The sequence below is a fragment of the Urocampus carinirostris genome, chromosome 11 (assembly GCF_059441175.1).
Source record: "Urocampus carinirostris isolate Australia breed hairy pipefish chromosome 11, RoL_Ucar_1.0, whole genome shotgun sequence".
Classification (NCBI taxonomy): Eukaryota; Metazoa; Chordata; class Actinopteri; order Syngnathiformes; family Syngnathidae; genus Urocampus; species Urocampus carinirostris.
Genome location: NC_142359.1, coordinates 11,854,600 through 11,878,722, shown reverse-complemented (window position 1 = coordinate 11,878,722; position 24,123 = coordinate 11,854,600). Strand labels below are relative to the sequence as shown.

The following is a 24,123-nucleotide window of genomic DNA, read 5'->3' as shown; positions in this document are numbered from 1 at the left end:
AAAAAATAGGGTTGCAGGGGCTGCTGGAGCCTATGGCAGCTACCTTCGGGGAGTGGGCAGGGGACACCCTGAACTGGTTGCCAACCAGTTTAGGGCAAACAGAGACATCCAAGTCATTCGCTCATTCACACCTAGGGACAAGCTGAACCGGCCAATAATCCTGTCATGCATGTCTTCGGACTGCAGGGGGAAAACCGGAGTGACAAGAGGACCCCCAACAGAGGCACGGGGAGATCATGCAAACTCCGCACAGGGAAGTTGCCCTAGTTGGAATTGAACTCTTGACCAACGCACCGTGGCGCTGCGTGCTAACCACCCAGCTGCCATGTCAATGCCAAACAGTTTTAAGGAAAAACAATACTATTAACCAATGTTTCCTTTATTGGACTAAACCTCTTGAGTGACTCACATAGAGTACAAAGTGCATAAAAAGTAAAACAGCGCTATGGTCGCTTTGTCATCTTCCCATTACAATTCACCACTGGGAAACATGGCCCATAATAAATATCCATAATTTATACATAATCCTTACATTAATACATATTTCATAGTGCCCTGTTCAAACATAGCATGCACCTGTCCTGTTGGGCGTGATGAGGCTTCGTAAGACAATCCCATACAAACTAATGCCAGCTGCAGTTAATCACGAGGGAAGAAGAAATGCAATGGCATATGAAGCCGCCAGATAGCAGTGTCGGCGTCATTTTTAAGCAAACTTGTTGAGAAACATGGCAACATTTTCGAGCATTTACGGGCACTTCACCCAAAATTCAAGCACTTTTCAATCCTTGAACACACATTAAAATTCAAACGTTTTAAAGGCTTTCAAGCACCCGTACGAACCCTGCATAATGTTAATGTAGGTTCTCTGAAATAAATTACTTTAACTTAAATGTATTATGCCTTATACATGAAAATATACCACATAAGAATATTTTTGGGGGTGCGCTTTATAATTCGGTGCGGAAAATCCGGTACAAATATAGAGTACATAAGCTTTCCTGAGTTGAAAAAATATCAAGTCAAAGTGCAAGTGGGACAAACGCAGAACATAATCACTAAAAAGCTGTTGAGTGTATTTTTTCCGTCCATACGCCAACTCTTCCGGAAACTTCTCGTTTCCTCCTACTTCGATGATCACTGCCAGCAAATCCACTTGGGGGACAGTGGAGAATATGTCACTTTTCAATGTCCTGACAGGAACTAAGTAGTTTTTGCAGAAGATTAGGTCCATTTCCTCATTGTCCTAATTGAAACATTATGAAGGCCCATCAACATGGCGGCTCATCAAGCATGTTGTGTTTTAGTGGCTCGGATTCATGAGCTCCCATAATTTTGCAGGGTTGTATAATATCAGCCACGGGGGTGTAAACTTTAGGCAAGGTCTTGAAGGGGGGAAACAGAATAAAGTTAGTGATTTAGCTCTTCAAAGTACAGTGGTACCTCTTTATACGAGAAGATACGGGTTTTATTTGGCAGAAAAATCTTGGGTTGGGTAGGGTTACTTTAACTTGATTACTTTCGGATTACTCCAATACCAAATATGCTAATAAAAAGACAAAAGAAACTAAATATGAATAAAATGATGACTCACAACACGTGCTAAGCTTTCTCTCCTGGCTTTGATCTCTTTGATCTCCGGCAAAACTAACATAAAATGCGACAGAAACGAAACGAAAATAAATCCAAACAGCTTGCCAACATCATTTTTGCCGTTCCATGTATTCCGTTACTCCCCAAGCCTGCACAAAATTTAGTAATTTTACTCATATTTAGTTTCTTTGGTCTTTTATTAGCATATTTGGTATTGGAGTAATCCAAAAGTAATTGAAAGTAATCAAGTTAAAGCAACCCTACCCAACCCTGATGACGGAATATCCAGTTCATGAGCAGTCCCAGTGGATACCACTAGAGACCGCTCGAGATCTCGACACCGGCTTGTCCCAGTTTGCGCATGCAAACTGCTATGGGCAAAAAAGTGTGTAAATATTTTTTCAATTGAATTGACGTTAAAGTGAGTTAAATTTCAAGTGCTTAGGTATCTTCAACAGTCTCTCCATTTCATACCTGCAACCTAAGCCAATTGCTCCCCTTAAAATACGACAAAAATCTTACAACAGCAATACTACAAAACTTTGCTATAGTAAAACTAGAAGAATACGACAGAAATACTACAAATATCCTTTTACAGAAATACTAATGCAGAAAGATTACAAGAGTACCATTACAAAAATATTACTGCAGAAATACTACAAGGATATGACAAACTACAAAAATCCTATTGAGGAAATACTACAAAAATCTTACCACAGAAATACTACACAACATTAGTAATAATAATGTAATAATGTAGTAACTGTATTACGATACCAAACTGTATGTAACATCCTACATGCCGACATTTCTTGTGTAAATATTGAGTAAACTATAACTATGACCTTATCCTCCTTGTTTTATAACCTTATCTTCTCTGTTCCTTTATCTTCTTGGCTTTTTTTACCTCACTGTGAATGTGTGAACCTGGAGTGTCATGCCCAATTTCGTTGTCACAATATGTTAACCCATTTTGTAACAATGACAATAAAGGTATATTATATACTATTCTATTCTATTCTAATACTAGAAAAATACAACAGAAACCCTACAAATATCCTAGTACAGAAATACTAATGCGCAGCACGGCGGCGCAGTGGTTAACGCTTGTGCGGCACAGTTCATGTCATGGGAACCTGTCGTGGGTTCAAATCAAGCTCCAGACTTCCTGTGCGGAGTTTGTATGTTCTCCCCGTGCTTGCCGGGCACTCCGGTTTCCTCCCACGTTCCAAAAACATGCATTTCAGGTGAATTGCCCGGTCCAAATTGTCCCTAGGTGTGAATGAGCAAATGAGTTGTCTGTCCCCGTGTGCCCTGCGATTGGCTGGCAACCAGTTCAGGGTGTCCCCTGCCCACTGCCTGGAGATGGCTGGGATGGGCTCCAGCCCCCCCGCGACCCTAATGAGGATAAGCAGTACGGCTAATGAGATGAGATGAGATGAGAAATACTAATGCAGAAATATTACAACAAAGACGCCCGACCGGCCCGACTTGATGATTGACATTATTTAATGTCCGATTTGATCATACCTCTAGTGACTGTGGTAATTAATTCTCTACAGCTAACTTGCTTGTGAACAGGCTAACAACTAATCTAAGATGATCCTCAGAAATACATCTGAAACTTCTACTGTCTCGCATGTGAAAAATATATGGGTTTTATAACCCCCCCTATAATCCTGAAAACATTTTTTCCCTCACCCTTTTTGACTTCAAAACGGTGAACTTCTCCGAAAGGTGAGAGATTTTTATTTCTGATTACTATTGGAATGTTTTTTTTTAGTGTTCAAGAAGAAGTTTTTTATAGCTATCTAGGGTTTACTTGGATGTTTTTGGAAGGACGGGAACGGATCAATCAGATTTCAATTATTTCATATGGGGAAAATTCGCTCATTACGAGAGCAAAATAAGCTACGAACATGATTCTAGAACAAATTAGGCACGTATGAAGAGGTACCACTGTATAATGTACTCAAATCTGGTTTTAATTACCTTGATTTCCGCGTTGCCATTGATCATGTCTTTTAATAGCGCCGATGGGTCAGGAATGACCGGGAAAAGAACACCACTGTGCCTGCAAAAGACCAAAAAGTGCCACTTTGACATATGATGTAATAAGCAGGGTTGGGTAGGGTTACTTTAACTTGATTACTTTCAATTACTTTTGGATTACTCCAATACCAAATATGCTAATAAAAGACAAAAGAAACTAAATATGAGTAAAATGGCTCACAACACGTGGTAAGCTTTCTCTCCTGGCTTTGATCTCTTTGATCTCCGGCAAAACTAACATAAAATGCGACAGAAACAAAATGAAAATAAATCCAAACAGCTTGCCAACATCATTTTTGCCGTTCCATGTATTCCGTTACTCCCCAAGCCTGCACAAAATTTAGTAATTTTATTCATATTTAGTTTCTTTTGTCTTTTATTAGCATATTTGGTATTGGAGTAATCCAAAAGTAATTGAAAGTAATCAAGTTAAAGTAACCCTACCCAACCCTGGTAATAAGAGGCGCAGTTTGTTCTTGGGAATTGGATAACAAACCTCCTAAAGCAATAGCAGGATAATAGGACAATCACCGAAAGGAGTACGGCAATGGCGACCGCTATAACCGTAAGCGGGACTCTAGGCTGATTACTTCCTGCGGGGGAAAAGAAGATCATTTTTAGAGAAACAAGTTCCCGAAATGTAATTACTTTTCTTTGTAACGAGTACTGCAACGCCTTTTTCAATAACATTTTGTAACTCGACTGTCGTTACAACATGATGCGTTTCTCTGCTACCTATTAAAAGCAGATCGTGTCACAATCACCTGGATTGGGAACACCTGTGCTCAGGTTTTGGCGCCAACAGCCAGGACAGCCGATTGGCGCACCCTGTCCATTTAACTCTTCAGCTTCCGGAATCAAGTTGTCTGATTGTACTCATGCTACCTGTTGCCTTCAGCTCAGTAAGCCCGTACCTCTGACTCTTTGCCTGCTCCCTGTTTTCTTCTGATTGATCTCCGTTGCCAACCCGTTTCTGTAATTGCCTACGACCTGCTCTGCCCGTCTGACTCCTGAACTCTTTTCCGAATACTACGACGTCCTTCTTCTCCAGCCCCATCCCCGGCCAACAACACTACGATTACCTGTCCGCGACCATTCCCGCCAAGCCTTCACCCGCCTGCCAAGTTCCGTCAATCCGCCAACCAACGGATCGAAGAATCCCACCTTGTCATTTCCTTCCTTTCAATAAAACCAAGAAACGAGCGCAAGTGATCTCAGTCTTCCTTTCGTCCTGTCTGACAGATCGTAAAGAACAATGTCCTCTTATTACTAAACCCTTTACTCCTAGTTCAGTCACAATGTCACATTCAATGAGAATATTTAGCAAGTTAATATTGATCTACAAAATAAAACTAAATACAGTGAGGGTGGCCCCGTTTGAAGCACACAGTATGAGGACACTGAATTTCTCCTGATGGAGACGTTCTCCCTACTATATGTACTCACATCCAAGTTGAATTTAAAACTATGAAACAAAATCCTAAAATCAGGGAGTCAGCTCATATGCACATATTTGGTTATGCGTGTCCCGCGACCCTACTGAACATAAGTGGTGAAGATAATGGATGGATGGAAGGTTGAGCGTCACCAGTGGAGACTGTTAGGTGCGGTTTACACAGGAACCGTGCCTGGAGAAGAAAATAAAATGTCTTGGACAGTACCCAGAAATGAAAGAGATCTTTTAGAGGTTTGAAGCCCAGAGACAAAATGTATATGGAGTGTCTCGTAAGTGCTTGTTTGCAAGCTCTTACAATTGTACAAGCCAAGGAATATGGTCGGTGTACACATTTTCTTCTATTTCTTTTATTATTTGGCTATCTTAGAGCAGTTTTTAGGGGGTCAGCTTCTATACGAATATATAGAGTAATTTGTAACTAGATCCCTACTTTCAGTGTAACGCGGTACTTTCTAGTGTCAGTAATCTGGGAGTTAATAGAATTTATTTTTAAATGGATTAACCAGTAACGGTGACTATTTACTGTTTTTCAGTTTTGCGCTGAAAAACACTGGTATTGAGGTATTGGATTTGGCTGACGTGCTGTAATGTAACCGAAAACAAGTGCTAAAAAGAACAAGGACTAATATAAACTACAGAGCTTCAAAGTGACCAACACGCGCCATTTTACTCATGTCAGTCGTCCTAGGTTAGGCTCGTGTGATGTAAAACAACTGAAATTTCTCAACCTACAGGTATAAAGCTATTTTTATATAATCACAAATTTTGGGTTATTGTATAAAGCAATACTTTTAAATGTTTTTCTTTAACATGAATGACGTTTTTTAACATTAGAAGGTGCTAAAGAATACACACTTTCCCTTTCAAGGCATACATGCCTGACATCGGCCAATCACGTTTAAAAAAAAAAAAAACAGTCTTTTGTCCAATCTGGACAAATTACGTTTTCATTAAAAAAAAATGGAGAAAACAGGAAAGTGACCATTTATCCAATACAGTATATTTTTAGGATGATTTGTATATTATAATGTTTATGTCGTTTACCGAGAGAAGTTACAGACGCTCCCCTACTTACGACCATTCGACTAATGTAAAACGGTAGATAGGAACATTTTTTTCAGAATGTCGAAAAATATCCGGACAGTTAGATTTTGTATTGTGTGCACCTTTTTACGAGTAGAGGACAGTGCTGTAGAGGTCACCCAGCATCCACCCCGAAGAAGAAATTCATTTTCTACTTCCTGGTTCGTGTATAAACAAACTACGTGTACTGTACCTTTAGCGCGCTAAGAACTTTGACGTTTTTATTGTTTAATATCTCATGCATTCATTCAATATCGTTGGTGTAAAGTGTAAAAATGAGAGAGGAATAACAAAGATTGATGCGGTTGAGAAAATGTTTGGACACTCTTGAAGTGCATCTCCCAAGAGTAAGTTAAACTCAACTTTATTTATCTGTAATGAGCAAATTATTTTATGAAATGTTCATTTTTTAGTACAAAACAATACAGGTTACTTATACAAGCCTTAAACATACTTATATAGACCTTAAACATACAAAATATAACACTAAAGAAACTTACGAACAAATTCAACTTATGAACGATCGATTCTTTCTCTTCTTTTCCATTTTGTCTCATAATTTTTCCTGATTTTCCTGTTGTTTTCCTTTTTCTTTCCCTTTCCTCATTTCCCTTTATTTCCTCTATTTACTTTTTGTTTTGTTTTATTTCATCATTTCCACTATTCCCCTTTAACTTTTTCCCCTCTTCCTTTTTAACCCTTTTATCTTTTTTTTCACTTTTTTCTTGTGTATATCTTCCCTTTTTTCTCTTAGTGGATATCATGAAGCGTACTGCTCTTACCGTAAAATATAAGTGCACTGAAGTCGCTCGCCACATTGTGGCAGTAGTTGCCACTGGTGACCCGGGACCGGAACGCATAACGGCAACTTCTATCGTAGACGATCTGTCTAATCTCTCCGTGTGGAATGAAGCGCTCGCATCTCTGAAAAATAACCACCGAATGGAGAAACCCCTTCTCATGAATTGTCATTCTTCAAAATGCATACCTCTTTTCCGTCGCACTGGCTATAGCACAACTCGTAAGTCCAGCTGCATTGCGACGCCAGCTCCGGTGGGGCCCAACTCAGGTTCATCTTATCGCCTTCGACCGTGACGTGCAGTCTCGGGGGGTCGACCACTAAGAAAAAGCCACACGGGATTTAAGGACATTCCCGGCAAGTTTTACACAGGCAACACAACTTATCCATCCATTATCTGCACCGCTTATCCACAGTAGGGTCGCGGGGGTGCTGGAGCCCATCCCGGCTGTCATCAGGCAGAGGGCAGGGGACATCCTGAACTGGTTGCCAGCCAATCACAGGGCACAGAGGCACAGACAACTCACTCACTTATTCACACCTAGAGACAATTTGGACCGGCCAATTAACCTGATATGCATGTTTTTGTGAATGTGGAAACCGGAGTTCCCAAGGGGAAACCCACACAGGCACAGGGAGAACATGCAAACTCCACACGGGGTTGCGGTTGCTGGACTTGAACCCTTAACCTCGGCACCAGCCGCTATGCCGCCCCAACACAACTTAAGGTGGAACAATTAATCAATTTTCAAATTACCGTACTTTCCGGATTATAAAGTGCACCCAGAAAATATTGATCTTGTCATGGTTGCCATGTGGTGCCAGCTGCAGCTCGTTGAGAGATTGACTTTCTGTTTGTATAAAGCTCAGCGCTCTCTTGCTTCAGTGTCAGCCCGTCAAATGAACTTCTGCCCCACAAGATGTGGGTTCTGACTTGGTCCTGTTTTCTTGTGATATCTCCAGTCCGGTATTGTTCCCGTTTATTGTTGTCCTGTTTAATTTCAGGTTCCAGTTTTCGTTCCCGTCTATTTTGTCCTGTTTATTTTCGTTATCCTGACTCATTATCGATCTTGTCGGTATCTGGCTTCCTGTCCTTCCACGCAAGACCGGCTTCCTAACGTGCATGACTCCCCATTTCCCGTAAAATAAAAGGCTTGTGCGAGAACGTTACGCAATTGCGTCCTGATCCTGTCCTGGTTCTGACAGATCTGTGGGTATTGATCACTGACCATAATAGCATCACAATGATCCTGGTAAAAGCGCCGAATCCTAACCGCTAGGGACATAGATGCCATAGGAAAAGAAATTAAGTCTTATCTCATTATCACACTATTTTTAGTCATGCTACCAGATACGAATGTTGGAGAACTAAAAAAACAAAGAGAATAACAATCGGAACAATGATGTGTTTTTTGTTTTTTGTTCTTTTTTTCTTAACTCAGTCCAAGCAATGTAAGTAACAAACGTTGTTAAATGTGAGCGGCCAGACATCTATCCCTTCCAGGATGACCAAATTACTTCCCATAATACCTTTCAATTAATTCAGTTCAGAATCTCGTGCACTTCATAAAGACTTTGCAATTCGACAAATAAAATACTATATTTCAGTGTTCCCCAACCATACAATGGTATGGACATACGAGTAATTAAATTAGAATTTTCTTTATTGTCATTGAAAACAACGTAGGGAACATTGTTAACAGTAAGATTAGACATGGCACTCTAGCATAAACAGGTAATAAACACTTGAAAGAGAGAATTAAGATAAAAATAATAGGAAAAAAAGGCAAACATATCGATAAGGCAGATATTTATACAGTATCTTGTCATAGTAATACTGAATTTGTGTTTTCTACTGTTATAATTTCTTTAAAAGCACATACCGTATTTTCCACACTATAAGGTGCACCTAAAAGCCTTTATTTTTTTCAAAAGCTGACCATGCGCCTTATAATACAGTGCGCCTTATTTATGGATCAACATTAAGTCGCAAAGTCTTCCAACTAACTTGCAGCCGCCGACTAGATTTTCCCCCGAACGCCAAGTAGTCCGCGGTGTATGCTGGGATTTATTTACCGGCGTTTTATTGGCTAACCAATGTGTCAATCATCATTTGAATCGATCACTATTGACTAAAGTTATTCGGAGGTCAAGGGGCGGATCCTTTTTATCATTTACAGGCTTAAACGGCAAAACAAAGCCTGCAATTGGCCGAAAAAGATGAATGTGTATAGCACGTGGTTGACGGCATACAGAAAGCATTTTTTACTATTCTGTATTTGTAAATATTTTACTCTCCTGGATTTACTACACTCACGGATATAAGAGGACATTGGCTGCACATTATTATGAACACAACAACTTCGGTGAGCTACTCCGCGTTTTATATTAGCCCTGTATCTTGTTTCAGACTGAACTCGATGTTTCTGTGATAAGCGGTGCAGATAATGGATGGAATGGAGTGTCTATTTTTAAATTAAACTCAATTCCAAGTGTTTGTCATATGCACAGTAAAGTTGCGGGCGAAAAAGAAAATAGAAACTGAGGAATGGTTGGCATTTCTTGAATCCCAAGACTTTAACCTTCCGAATGATGGAACGATGCATGTGAGTGACATCGTACGGACACCGCATCCGCACGTGTTCTCGACGCGTATTTGCGTCTTTACAAGCTTTGGGAATGTTAAGGGGGTAATAAGTTTGACTGAACAATCTGACTGTTTTGTCGACGTTCCCATTGTAGCGCCCTATAACCCGGTGCGCCTTATAGTGCGCAAAATACGGTAGATTGCGACTCAACAACAGACTCATTAACAGTTTCGCTGAAAATCAAATAATTTTCTAGCAACACATAAAAAAACTAACCTTTCTCTGGTTGAAATGTCCTCATTGATGTGTCACTTTTCAAAAGCATGCAGATTTTTTGGTAGAGGAAGTCAGCGCTCAGGTAGCAGCCGTCCCGGAGCCCGAGGTGGTAAGGATGCTTGCACCATTCCAAACTTTGGCGGATTTCTGCAGAGCTGCCCCAAATCCTGAAATAAAGGTATCAGCTTCAACTTCCTGTGCACTTAGCCAAAGAACCAGAGGTGAAATCGGGCATGAAAAAATCAGCCCGACTCGACCCAGGCCCGAACAAAAACTTGATATTGTCAAGAACCAGAACAGGATCAGGACCCAAACGCTTGACGTTCTCACACAAGCCTTTTATTTTGAGGGAACAGGGGAGTCACGTACGTTAGGCAGCAGTCTGGCGTGAAATGATAGGAGGCCAGAGGCCAACGAGATTGATACCAATTGCCCGAGTTTATATCAGACAGATGGGGTCGATACCGGACAAGACGGGACAAACAGGATAGATAATGAAACAGGATGTCGAAAATAAACAGGACAAACTAGACGGGAACTAAAACTGGAAAAAATAATGAACAGGACAAAAATAGACGGAAACAAAACTGGAGACCGAAATTAAACAGGACAAAATAAACGGGAACAATACCGGACCGGAAATACCAACAGGAACAGGACAGAGTCGGAACCAACGTCCTGCGGGGCAGAAGTTCAATGACGGACTGACAAAGGAAAAATGAGAGCACTGAGCTTAAAAAGACGGAGAGCCAATCTGTCAATGAGCCACAGCTGGCGCCACACGGGCGGGGCTAATTGGGCGCCATGGCAACTGTGACAGATATAGGACCGAACCTGAAACAAACACGAATTTTCACATTTTATTAGTGAAGAGTTGGGGGAAGGAGACGTGCTTTATGATAATTAAAGCCTGTGTTTTGTACCAAAGTGTAAGTTAAATAAGACTGTAGAAACATTTCACAGTTCAGGGATCTCTTAACCACCTGGGTCATCATGGAACCACTGAGGACGCAACTCTGGACAGTTTTCACCACTGGGAACGATTCCTGGCCTGTTTCTGGTTGGTGGCAATGCTCGCACTAGTCCATTCCTTGATTCTGTCGATCCAGTTCTTTTTCTGTCTTCTACTCCTCGTGTTCCCTTGGCCAGTCCTGATAATCTTGTGATATTACCGTACTACTGAAGTTTTTGTCCACGCACTGTTGTTTAACAGTTTTTCGTAGGGTCCATTGTGGCTTCTGATGGTGTCACGCATCATTCGTTTGTCAAGGTGATGCCTAGAAGTTTCCTGTAACATCACATCTCCATGGCCTGGATTTTTTTTTCCAGTTTTGCTGTGAGAGTCCATGTCTGGCAAGCATAGAGGAAGATGAAAGTAACCAGCATTTTCATGAGTCTGATCTTTGATTTCACAGCTCTGTTCTTGTCCGTCCAGATGGGTTTAAGTCTGGCGAGTGTGGCTGAGGTTAGAGCTATACTGGCCATGATTTCTGGTTCTGACCCGTCTTCTGATATGACAGCTCCATGATATTTAAATTTTGTGACAAATTCAAGCTCTTGGTAGTTGATGGTGAGGATTGTGGTAAAACCGTGGGGATTGTTGGTCATTACCTCGGTCCAGGCGATTGACCAGACCTCTGAGTTCCTGTTCGTCTCTTGCCAACCCAGCAATATGATCAGAAAACGGAAGTTAGTGACGTTGCGTCCCCGAATGGTGACTGTACTTCCATGTGGGTCCAGGGCTTTGGTCATGATCCTCTCCAGTGAGATGTACAATAATTCAAGAGAGAGAATGAAGCCTTGTCCCACACTGACTGTGGTTTGAAACCCCGCTCCAATGATCAGAACCACACTGTTGGCATTGGCATGCAGCTGTTAAACATTTACATTTTATATTTATATTTTTGTGTCTGCTGATGTTATATTAACTAGAGAGCTCCTGTCTGATTATGCAGGACAAAAAGAGCCTTCATGACCATATAAACAAAAATCAAAATGAAAATTGACAATATGTTAAAATAATGGACGTGCAACTAAAAATACATATATTTTAGTAATATTTTTGATATATGCTCTGTAGCACTGTTTTTCGACGACATCTTGTGGTCAAATATTACACAATGTTGTCATGATTAATGATGTGAGTCATCTCTGCCCGCTTCTTTGGCGCCAACTGCCTCGGACCCTGTTTGGCTCCCTGACCCTATTTAAACCCACTCCTTTTCGTCACCTGTTGTCAGTCCGTCTGCGAACCTCAGTTTACTCTGGGCAAGCTTTTCGACCCTGACTCACTCCTGTTTTGCTCCCGTCTGTTCCCCGGCTTCGACCCGTTTTTTTTATCTTGACCACGTCTACTCTCCTTTCCTGGCTCACGAATTGCTTCTGACCCGACCAAGTTTTTTGCTCCCCCGTCCCGGCTACTGACCTGCTTTTTCCGCTCCCGACACCACCATCACTCGCCACGGAAGTGCCACTTCTTTGTTCAGAGCGACCTGCTCCCCGCGACCAGCGATCACCTGATGGTGTGTGCAATCTTTTCCCTTCTTCCCAATAAAACTGAGAGAAACGTAACGCAAGTGTGTCACAAGCCAGAAACGGAGACAGGACCCAATAGCGTTCGTTAAACTCAGTTTTATTGAAATAGAGAGCAGTGCTTGCTTCCACGATCCGATGATCGTAGGACACGGGTGGCTGTGGTAGGAACGTGGAAGTGGCACTTTTGCGTCAAGCGAGGATAGTCGTGGGTGGCAGGAAAGCTGGTCGCTAGCCGGGACAGGGGCGCAAGGTAATCAAGTCCAGAAAAAAGGTCGGCAACAAGTATTAGGTTGGAAACAGAGCAAAACAGATTGATGGCCGGGATGGAAGATCAGGGCAGAAACGGGTCCAGAAACAGGTCGGCAACGGGTAACAGGCAGTAGAAAACGGAGCAGGAGATTGTCGCAGGGTACGGTGCTTGCCTAGCAAAAGCGTAGGTTCACAGGACGGTCTGACGGCTTCCTATTGGAAGCCGGGGGTTTAAAAATGGTCCATGAACAAATCAGCGCTAGGGGCTGTTGGCGCCGACGGGGCATTCGCAGGTCCCCCGAATCAGCAATCATGACAAAGTGGGTCATGTCTCCATTCTGGTCCTGAGAAATGTCCCTTTAAATCAGGCTTGCATCGGCACAGATATTGGTATCGGTACTCACTCATTTCTGATATTTTTTCAAACAATAACTTTATTGCATTAGGTACCACAATGCACTTTATGACTTATGTGTGCTTTGTCTATTTATCTGTCGAACTGTCTACATGTGTGTCTTCGTGTAGTGTGTCCTAGCATAGTGTTTTTGTGTTTTCTTATTTTCTAGACACAAAGGGCTGAGAGAAACGCAATTTCAATTCTCTGTTTTTGCTGCAGAATTGACAATAAAACTGACTTTGACTTTGAACTCACAAATTTCCATTTTTGACGAGAACATTTTAAGGCCATCCATCAGTGGGTTGATAAACTAAAGCAGTAATATGTCCTTTAAGATCTAACAAGACACTTTAAGACAGAGAGGCAGAGAGACCAAGAAGACCAATGATGGCTCGGCAAACACAGATTTGTTTTCTTCTTATTATTATTGTTTTAGTATTCACACGTCATTTAAGTATACATATGTTAAAAACATATACTTACTCTTTTGAAAAAGTCATAAATTTGGTTCGGGTTTGGCTCAGAGTTAAGACCTTACCATTACAACTAACATTTGATCAGTTTTCCTCACCTGTAGAGGAGGGTCAAGTTCCCGGAGCGGTCGAGCGGTATCCAGGAACAATCCATTTTCTCAGTGCTGAGTAAACATTTGAAGTCTGTCACCAGTTGAGCTGTTAAGTAGGAAAAAAGACAGACTGATTTTCCTCAAAGTGTTTTTTTAAAAATGAGTTAAAAACAAAATTAGCTAAAAATTAGTTGACGTGGCATGTCCTAACAAGAAGAACTGGACCAAAACCCTGGCCGGTCACTCCTTGTATGTCTGTCAGCAAACCTCCGCGTACGCAAGGCAAGCACGTTGATTCTGGCTCCCGTCTGTCCCGTCTTCATCCGTACCCTCTTAGTCTGCTCCTGATTTCCCGATCGTCTCTGGCTACGACCTGTTTTTGCACATCTACCACGCTCTGATCTCCCTCTCCGGCTATTGACCCTTTTTTGCCCACTGACCACGCTCTGATCTCCCGCTCCGGCTATCGACCCGTTTTTGCCCACCGACCACGCTCTGATCTCCCGCTCCGGCTTTCGACCCGTTTTGCCCATTTGACCACGCTCTGATCTCCCGCCCCGGCAAATCCCCTCACTTCCCCATTCCGATCACGCTCCGATCCCGTGAGCTGCTTGCTCCTTTCCAGCGAGTACCTGATCACTGGTGTTGGTTTCCTCACACCTGACTTCCTCGACATCCCAATAAACTTTTGTGTGAAACGTTACGCGTTTGGGTCTACCATTAGTTCTGGTTCTGACAAACAGGGTTTTTCATCCGTTTTCCTGACATAATCTAAAAACGTATGTGGTGCTCCAAAAAGGCGAGACGAGTTTTGGAAAGAATAAACTCGGCTCTTTAATTCAATTGGTCAAGAATTTGTTTGTTAGAATAAATCATTTTCCACCCATATTCACCACATTACATTTTAACACCTCATACATACAGACTGACACAAAATATAACGTCAAGTCAAATCATGTTTATTTGTGACGCCTTTAATCACAAAGAGTCTCAAAGGGCTGCACAGATCAAAGACTATTGCAAACTATTGTTACAGACTATTACGACACCATCCCCTGATCTAAAGCCTACATGAGGGCAAATAATACACATGTTATGCTATAGAGAAGAACGTCTTTGAAAATGCTAGCAAACAAGCGCCATCTTGCGATTTCAAGTTACCTCATATTAAACTACTTCAAAGCACAAAAAAACTAAAGGGTTCACGTAAAAACGGAAGCCACATTTTTAGAATAAAGCTCTCTTATGGAAAAATTGAGTTGTGGTTATTTACACATTTTAATTTAATGCATGTAAATCGTTTTGACTAGGTCTGTCATGATTACTGATGTGACTAAGCCAAACATGGGCATAAGACGGCCCGCGGGCCATATACGGCCCGTTGGTCTTTTTAATCCGGCACACCAAACATCTCCCAGTTATATCAAAATATACTGGCAAACCTTGTTTATTTACTTTCCCCTGAAATGCCCACATTTCCCCAATAGATGGTGCGCTTGAGCATTTGCCCCATTTTCTTCGTGGTTAAGTTTTTCCCAGAAGAAGCAGTCTTCTCAGTTTTTGCGGAAAAGCTTTCCCCCTTCTAAAAACAAACATGAGTTTATCAAAGAAAAGAAAAGTCGTCACTTGGCTACGAAGCATTCCAATTATGCTAGCAAGCTGTCGGCGCAAGAACGGGAGAGGATGGCAGCCAATTTACTGTCCCAGCAAAAAAAAAAATCACAGACAAACTGTGCTTCAGGAGTCAACTACCAAGGCAAGCTTTTTGGTCACTAAGCTGTGCCCGATCTTTTGGCGCTAACTGCCCCTGGTTCTGATTGGCTCCCTGGCACTATTTGATCTCAGTCCTGTCAGTCCCCTGTGGTCAGTCCGTCTGCGAACCTCAGTGAATACTAAGCAAGCCTTTTTCGACCTTGACTTCCACCTGTCCCGTTTTTGCTCCCGTCTGTCTCCGGCTACGACCCGTTTTGATCCTGACCACGTCTACTCCCCCGTCCCGACTTATGACCCATTTTTGATCCCGACCACGTCTGCTCTCCCGCCCCGGCTTACGACCCGTCTCTGACCCCGACCCATATTTTGCTCTCCTGTCTCGGCTATCAACCTGTTTTTCCGTCGCTCGCTACGGAAGATCCACTTCAGTGTTTGGATCACAATCCGAGTACAAGAGCGATTTGCTTCCCGCCTAGCGAACTAACGCAATTTGGTCCAGTTTCCGTTCTGGTCCTGACAAGGTCCTTTTCAGTCGCATGCTGAAAAACTGTACCCCTGAAGTAGACCTTCAGAAAACACCTATTTCTACACCGTCAAATGAAGTTTCTATCAATGTTTGAAATCGTCTCTACCTGGAGGTTGCTGGGCATGGACGACAATCGAAGCAGATTCACTCTCGTTTTTGCCGCAATCCTGCAGTCCGGCAGTTCGGACTTTAACGGTCCAACCAGAAGAACCGACGTCCTTGCTGAGTAGGATCTTTGTAAAGTTTGTCCACTTAGTGCAAGACTGTTAAGAATAAAAAATTAAAAAAATATTCGAGTGAAAAAAACAAATTTTCATCTCCTACATTGTGAGGTCCAAATCTGTAATGGATCTTGCAGTAGTCCGGGAGCTGGTCTGGTCTCTGCCAATACACGTTCACCGTAAATGGATCCAGCCATCTGTAGGAAAGCCCCGTAGGTGGAGGAAGACGACCTTTTGGTTAAGAACAGAAGAAAAATAAATGCCATTAAAAATGTAAAAAGATTTGGGTGAGAATAATCCAATATTTTAGTTTGGCCTATATAGTTTTAGTCACTGGAGCTGCTGTACCCAATTTGGCCGCCAGGGAGTATTTTTCACAGTTGCCATGGCGCCCAATTGGCCCCGCCCGTGTGGCGCCAGCTGCGGCTCATTAACAGATTGGCTTTCTGTCTATATTAGGCTCAGCGCTCTCTTGCTTCCTTTGTCAGTCCGTCAACGAACCTCTGCCTCGCAAGACGTGGGTTCTGACTCGGTCCTGTTTTCCTGTTGGTATTTCCAGTGCTGTATTGTTCCCGTTTATTTTTGTTCTGTTTAATGTCGGTTTCTAGTTTCGTTCCTGTCTATTTTTGTCCTGTTTATTATTCTCTCCAGTTTTCGTTCCCGTCGTTTGTCCTGTTTATTTTCGATATCCTGTTTCATTATCTATCCTGTCTGTCTGTCCTGTCCTGTCTGGTATCGACCCCACCTGTCCGATATCAACTCGGGCAACTGGAATAGATCTCGTCGGTCTCTGGCTTCCTGTCTTTCCACGCCAGACCGCTGTCTAACGTGTATGACTCCCCATCTCATCTCATCTCATTAGCTGCACCGCTTATCCTCAGTAGGGTCGCATGGATGCTGGAGCCCATCCCAGCAATCATCGGGCAGTGGGCTGGGGACACCCTGAACCGGTTGCCAGCCAATCGCAGGGCACACAGGGACAGACAACTTGCTCGCTCATTCACACCTAGGGACAATTTGGACCGGCCAATCCACCTGAAATGCATGTCTTTGGAATGTGGGAGGAAACCGGAGTGCCCAGAGGAAACCCACGCAAGCACGGGGAGAACATACAAACTCCGCACAGGAAGTCCGGTAGCTGGATTTGAACCCACACAGGAGGTTCCCAAGACCTTAGAACAGTGCCGCACACGCGCTAACCACTGGGCCGCCGTGCTGCCCTGTGTGACTACCCATTTCCCGTAAAATAAAAGGCTTGTGTGAGAACGTCACGCGTTTGGGTCCTGATCCTGTTCCGGTTCTTGACAGTATTAGGTACCCAGCAAAATTAACAGTGTTCAAGGGGGGTAGATTTGGCGTGGGATGTCCCCCACACCAATATCAAGCATTATTGTTTTGACCCCACCAATAATATGTTTTCACTCGAAGAGACGCTTAGTAATATTTGACCATTAGATGCCACTGTCCTGAGTAATGTCACTGAAAAAGGTGCTACAAAGCACAAAGAAGAATACAAAAGACAGACACTTAAGGTGACCAAATTGTAAGATTTTCTTACTCTTTTTTTCACAAGGTTTTGGAGTTTTTAGGGGTACCCGTAGCAGCAAGATGGCGGACAATCTTGTCAGCTCCCCTTAGTTTAGCTTCATGGAATCTAAATCTCATCTTTTTCATCTGATTCTTTGTGATTAAATTTGAAACCCGATTTGTGTGTTTGTATTTGACTCATAGGCTCTGAAATGGCTCAACCGATTTTCGTGAAAACTTACACAGTTGTACTTTAGGTGTCCCGGTTTGTTTTTAGCTAGGTTTCATTCAAGGTACCCCCAATTAGGGCTGCAGGATTTTGAAAAAAAAATAATAATAATAAACTAATATCGATTTTTCAGACCAGTATTGCACTTTGGATGTGATTTTCAATTTTTAAAAGAAAAATGCATTTCTGTGCTTGTTTTGTTTTGGGAGAGAACTTATAACTAGTGGCAGGCAAAATTACCCCAAGATGACTTTATAACAAACTACCAAAACAACAACTATAGATCTACAAAAACATAAATAATAATATTTGGTCATTATATAAAAGTACAACAAAACTGGATGTCAAGAACCAGAACAGGATCAGGACCCAAACGCGTGACGTTCTCACACAAGCCTTTTATTTTAATGGAAATGGGGAGTCATGCACATCCATTGCATTGCATGCTCCAGCACCCCCATGACCCTACTGAGGATAATGTTCTCCTCCCATGCCCATTGCCCGAAGACAGCTGGGATAGGCTCCAGCACTCCCGTGACCCTACTGAGGATAAGCGGTGCAGATAATGGATGGATGCAGTTGTCGCTCACTGTAGAAGTGAAAGTGTGGTTGTTATGATTTTGTGCTCATTAATTCCAAGACCAAACCTCCGCCCTTGCCAGTGTTGGTTTAACACTCTCTAGATAAGACCATATGGTTACTGAGGTGGTGTTAAAAGTTTACTTTTGAGTGTTTACCTCAGTGACCATATGGTCCTTTATCTACTACGTCTTCACTTAACACAGTATATGACTCAACATGAAGAAGAAAAAACTAAGGATTTAGTGAATATTTCATTCAAAACTGTTTTCTAAAGTATTATCTTAAAGCAGGGGAACCTATTTCATCTTTTAAGAGAGCCAGACAAAATTCAGCAAAACCCCAGAAAACGATCTCCAGACAAGAGCTATTTTGTCCGGACCAGAACAGAGACAGGACCCACTTGCGTACGTTTCTCTCAGGTTTATTGGGAAGAAGGGAAAGGATTGCACTCACGATCCGGTGATCGCTGGTCGTGGGGAGCAAGTTGCTCTGAACACGGAAGTGGTACTTCCGTGGCGAGCGATGGCAGTGTCGGTGTTGGAAAAAACAGGTCAGTAGCCGGGACAGGAAAGCAAAAAACGTGGACGAGATCAGGAAATGGGTCGAAGCCGGGAAACAGACAGGAGCCAAAACAGGAGTGAGTCAGGGTCGAAAAGCTTGCCTAGCGTAAACTGAGGTTCGCTGACAGACTGACAACAGGTGACGGAAAGACGGGGGTTTAAATAGTGACAGGGAACCAATCAGAGTCCAAGGTCGTTGACTCTAAAGGAGCGGGCACAGGTGCCTCGCAACAGTAATCATGACATATTTTGAAGCGCATTTTATTTTACTGTTGAGCTGATCAAATTTATGAAATAATAATACTGCCAGAGCCAGTGTACAATAGCAAGAAATATACTACTTTAAACTCGTCTTCCTCCCACGGTTACATAAGACTGGAATCGCTCATTTTGACTTTCATTTTTTTTCACAAGTAATAGTTTCAAAACAAGGTGCAAGCAGAGTTCCTTTGTCAAAATGTCACAAAAAACTGCAGACGAAAAGTTCACAGATTTATTTCCGTTAATAGAGAGGGGGAGCGTGCTATAATGCTATGTGTGCCTGGCTGATGTTTTGGGTGTTTACAGTTTGGTCTGTGGGTTTTATTTATAAAGTGTCTCAACAGTGAACATATATTATTCAATGAGCTTCCCATATAAAGGATTGCTTAGTGACGTACTGCCAATATGGTGTCTGTTGGTGTGACACATTGACTGTAAACTATAGTTAAGACTCTGCCCTCTATATACTAGGCCAACAGCATTCCTTATCAGTATTGTGGCTATGCACGCGACAACCTTGACCATAAGTACTCATGGAAAACTGTCATGATTACTTACCAACTGCCTAGGACTCTGATTGGCCCCCTGTCCCTATTCAAACCCTCGTCTATCTGTCACCTGTTGTCAGTCCGTCTGCGAACCTCAGTTTACTCTAGGCAAGCTTTTCGACCCTGACTCACTCCTGTTTTGGCTCCCATCTGTTTCCCGGCTTCGACACATTTTCTGATCTCGACCACGTTTTTTGCTCTCTTGTCCCGGCTACTGACCTGTTTTTTCCGCTCCCGACCCCGCCATTGCTCGCCACGGAAGTACCACTTCAGCGGATCGTGTGTGCAATCCTTTCCCTTCTTCCCAATAAAACTGAGAAAAACATACGCAAGTGGGTCATGTATCCGTTCTGGTCCGCAAAAAACAAGTATGAGGCTCACAAGCGATAGGTTATTGACCCCTGTTCTAAAGGGACAGTGTGCACTATTTAACTAATAGATTTATTGTTTCATGCAATCGAAAAAACAAGCTAGAATGCACAAGGAAAAACATTACCTCAAAGTAACCATTAAGAACATTTTTTCTTCTATTTATTTATTTTTGCCCAGCCTTTAGCAAGGTTTTTAGGTCTCCATAGCAACAACAATGGGAACAAATAGTCCAGCTTCCTTTAGTTGAGGATCATGTTATGTGGAAATAATTCAGATTTTTCATTATACACAGTAAAATTACTTGTGTTAAATTAACAATCTGTAGATAAGAAGCATGAGTTCACTGAAGTAGTGTTAAACTTTTACTATAGTCCATTATTTCAAGTGTACCAGTACTCAGGAACAGGGTTAAGTGCTCTCTCAGTGCTCTCACTCTTCCTTTGTCAGTCTGTCAAGAAACCTCTGTCCGGCAAGACGTGGGTTTTGACACAGTCCCGTTTTCTGTTGGTATTCCCTGTCCGGTATGGTTCCCGTTAATTTTGTCCTGTTTAATATCGGCTTCCAGTTTCGTTCCTGTCTAGTTTGTCCTGTTTATTTTCGATATCTTGTTTTGATATCAATCCTGTCTGTCCCATTGTTCAATATCGGTTTCCAGTTTCGTTCCCGTCTAGTTTGTCCTGTATAATTTTGATATCCTGTTTTGATATCAATCCTGTCCGTCCCGTGGTTTAATATTGGTTTTCAGTTTCGTTTCCGTCTAGTTTGCCCTGTTAAATTTCGATATCCTGTTTTGATATCAATCCTGTCTGTCCCGTCCTGTCCGGTATCGACCCCATCCGTCCAATATCTGCTCGGGCAATTGGTATCTATCTCGTCGGCCTCTGGCTTCCTATCATTCCACGCCGGACAGCTGCCTAATGTGCATGACTCCCCAATTCCCGTAAAATAAAAGTCTTGTGTGAGAAACGTCACGCATTTGGGTCCTGTTCCGGTACTTGACAACGAATTAACTGTGTACAAGTTATTTTAGAAAAGGCAAGTTTTAATGGAGGGGCACGGCGGCTGAGTGGTTAGCGTGCACCCGCATAGTGCCGAAGTCCAGGATTCAATTCCAGCTACTACAGCCTTCCCATGCGGAGTTTGCATGTTCTCCCCGTGCCTGCGTGGGTTTCCTACCACATTCCAAAAACATGTATGTCAGGTTAATTGGCCGGTGCAAATTGTCCCTAGGTGTAAATGAGTGATTGGTTGTCTGTTTCTCTGTGCCCTGTGATTGGCTGGCAACCCTTTCCGGGTGTCCTCTGCCCACTGCTCGAAGATAGGCTCCAGCATCCCCCGCGACCCTAATGGGTATAAGTGGCGCTGAAAATGGATTGATTGGAGTGTATAGGACAGTTAATGTATGTTTGCTTACTACTTAAAAAAATACAGATATTTTTTAACTTAATAAAATGTATTTTTACGACAAGGAGGAGCTAAATTATGCACAATACTCCTTTAAAGTTAAATTGCATGTTGCAGCGATACTGTTTGAAATGACGATCACTCGATAGAGGCAGGAGCCCCAATTTGGAAACAACTCATTTTACACGACCATAACTTTCGACTTGACGATTTTTCCCTGCAACAAGGTTCAAAAATTCGTAAAAATACACATATTATCATCAAGATTTACAACAACAATCGCAAAGTCCGCCCGCGAAGGTGCGCGTTTGCACTTTGGCACCATAAACCAACCGCGTCGCTGTCTTTTAAAAACAAAAATAAAATATATATTTTTTTAGACTTAATTCAATATCTGTACTTGATAAGTCTTACCCGCTTCACCGTGGAGTACAAACGAAAGGGACAAGTGGAGAAAAACGGCAAAAATCCAACACGTGACCTCCTCTTGATTCCGCATGTTTTGCGTCTCTTCTCCGGTTCAATTTGTCAGAGTTTCATAAAGAAATCACCGAGAGACAATAGTAGGAAAACGGAATATAAGAAAGCGCAGGAAAATGGGGGCAAACCCCTGCTAACGAGTTGCTTCCCAGGTCTGCATCCCGGGAAGAGAGTGGGTGGGGAATGCGTGGAAAGTGACGGCTCACTCGTCCCTGCAGTTTCCCAATACTATTGCCACCCACGTCGGAAAATGGAGAAAAGAAAAGGAGGAATTCCATCCACGCAGCTCTACGCTTACCTGTCAACTTCAGCCAATTAACCCATTTATTATTGTCAAATCCCCGATAATCAATATTACAGACACAACACGGCTCATATTTACTCACGGCAAGACAAACTATCCATCCATTATCTGCACCGCTTATCCTCAGTAGGGTCGCAGGGGTTCTGGAGCCCATACCAGCGATCTTCAGGCAGTGGGCAGGGGACACCCTGATCTGGTTGTCAGCCAATCGCAATGCACACAGGGACAGAAAATTCGCTCGTTCATTCACAGCTAGGGACAATTTGGACCGGCCAATTAACCTAACATGCATGTTTTTGGAATGTGGGAGGAAACCGGAGTGCCCGGAGGAAACCGCGCAAGCACAGGGAGAACATGCAAACTCCTCACAGGAGGTTCAATATCATGACCTCAGAACTGTGTCGCCATGCTGCCCGCAAGACAAACTATGTAAGATAAAACCAGAAAATCTGTGCAAACACGTTTATAATTCGATTAAAAAACACAATTCTTTCAGCACTGCAGAAATCTCACAAGATACATAATACTACTGCAGAATATCACAAGAATCCTACAAAATACTACTGCAGACATAATACAAGAAGCCTACAGAAATACTACAAAAATCCTACTACAGAAATAGCACAAACAGTACCATTAATTTTACTACAGAAATACAACAAAATACAACTACAGAAATACTGCAGAAATATCACAAGAATCCTTCAAAATACCACTGCAGAAATAGTAAAAGAATCCTACAAAAATCCTACTACGGAAATAGGAAAAAAAATACGACCAAAATCCTACTACAGAAATACTAAAAATACAACAACATAAATACTACAGAAATATCTCAAGAATCCTACAAAATACTACTGCAGAATTACAATAAGAATCCAAGTACAGAAATTGTAAAAAGAAATACGACAAAAATCCTGCTACAGAAATACTAAAACATACAACTACAGAAAAAACGCAGACATATCTAAAAAATCCTACAAAATCTCAATACAAAAAAACTACAGGAATCCTACTATGGAAATAGTAAAAATACGACAAAAATCTTACTACAGAAATACTAAAACATACAACTACAGAAAAACTGCAGAAATATCTCAATAATCGTACAAAATACTACTGCAGAAATACTACTGTAATCCTACTATGGAAATAGTAAAAAATAGGACAAAAATCCTACTACAGAAATACTAAAACATACAACTACAGAAAAACCACAGACAACACTCAAAAATCCTACAAAATACTACTGCAGAAATACTACAGGAATCCTGCTATGGAAATAGTAAAAATACGACAGAAATCCTACTACAGAAATACTAAACTATACAACTACAGAAAAACTGCAGAAAAATCTCAAGAATCCTACAAAATACTACTGCAGAAATACTACAGGAATCCTACTATGGAACTATCAAACATATGACAGGAATCCTACTACAGAAATATCAAAACATACAACTACAGCAAAACTACAGAAATACCTCAAGAATCGAACGAAATACTACTGCATAAATACTACAGGAATCCTACAATGAAAATAGTAAAGATATTACAAAAATCCTACTACAGAAATTCGAAAACATACAACTTCAGAAAAACTGCAGAAATATCTCAAGAATCCTACAAAATACCACAGCAAAAATACTACAGGAATCCTACTATGAAAATAGTAAAAATTCAACAAAATCCCACTACAGAAATACTAAAACATACAACTTCAGAAGAACTGCAGAAATATCTCAAGAATCCTACAACGAAAATAGTAAAAAAATATATATACTACAAAAATGATCCTACAAA

The 24,123-nt window shown here is 41.9% G+C and overlaps 1 protein-coding gene across 1 annotated transcript; it reads right to left on the bottom strand.

The window, feature by feature from the left end:
* Window positions 1–539: 539 nt before the first annotated feature.
* Window positions 540–22,102, bottom strand: il13ra1 (interleukin 13 receptor, alpha 1). The gene is made up of 10 exons (XM_088348001.1): window positions 21,951–22,102; window positions 16,157–16,284; window positions 15,939–16,095; window positions 13,600–13,699; window positions 9,848–10,014; window positions 7,173–7,303; window positions 6,967–7,108; window positions 4,142–4,238; window positions 3,586–3,667; window positions 540–1,385 (listed from the first exon to the last, which is right to left on the bottom strand). Exons 1-10 carry the CDS (start codon window positions 22,033–22,035, stop codon window positions 1,272–1,274), a joined length of 1,203 nt encoding a protein of 400 aa, XP_088204127.1. The 5' UTR covers window positions 22,036–22,102; the 3' UTR covers window positions 540–1,271.
* Between the last annotated feature and the right edge of the window lie 2,021 nt (window positions 22,103–24,123).

Excerpts from the sequence above, each read along its gene's own strand:
- il13ra1 (XM_088348001.1), bottom strand. The coding sequence starts at position 22,035 with ATGCGGAATCAAGAGGAGGTCACGTGTTGGATTTTTGCCGTTTTTCTC. Across the intron at positions 13,700-15,938 it reads CCATGCCCAGCAACCTCCAG|CTCAACTGGTGACAGACTTC; the intron begins GTAGAGACGATT and ends CCTACTTAACAG. Across the intron at positions 7,304-9,847 it reads GACATTTCAACCAGAGAAAG|TGGTCGACCCCCCGAGACTG; the intron begins GTTAGTTTTTTT and ends GCTTTTTCTTAG.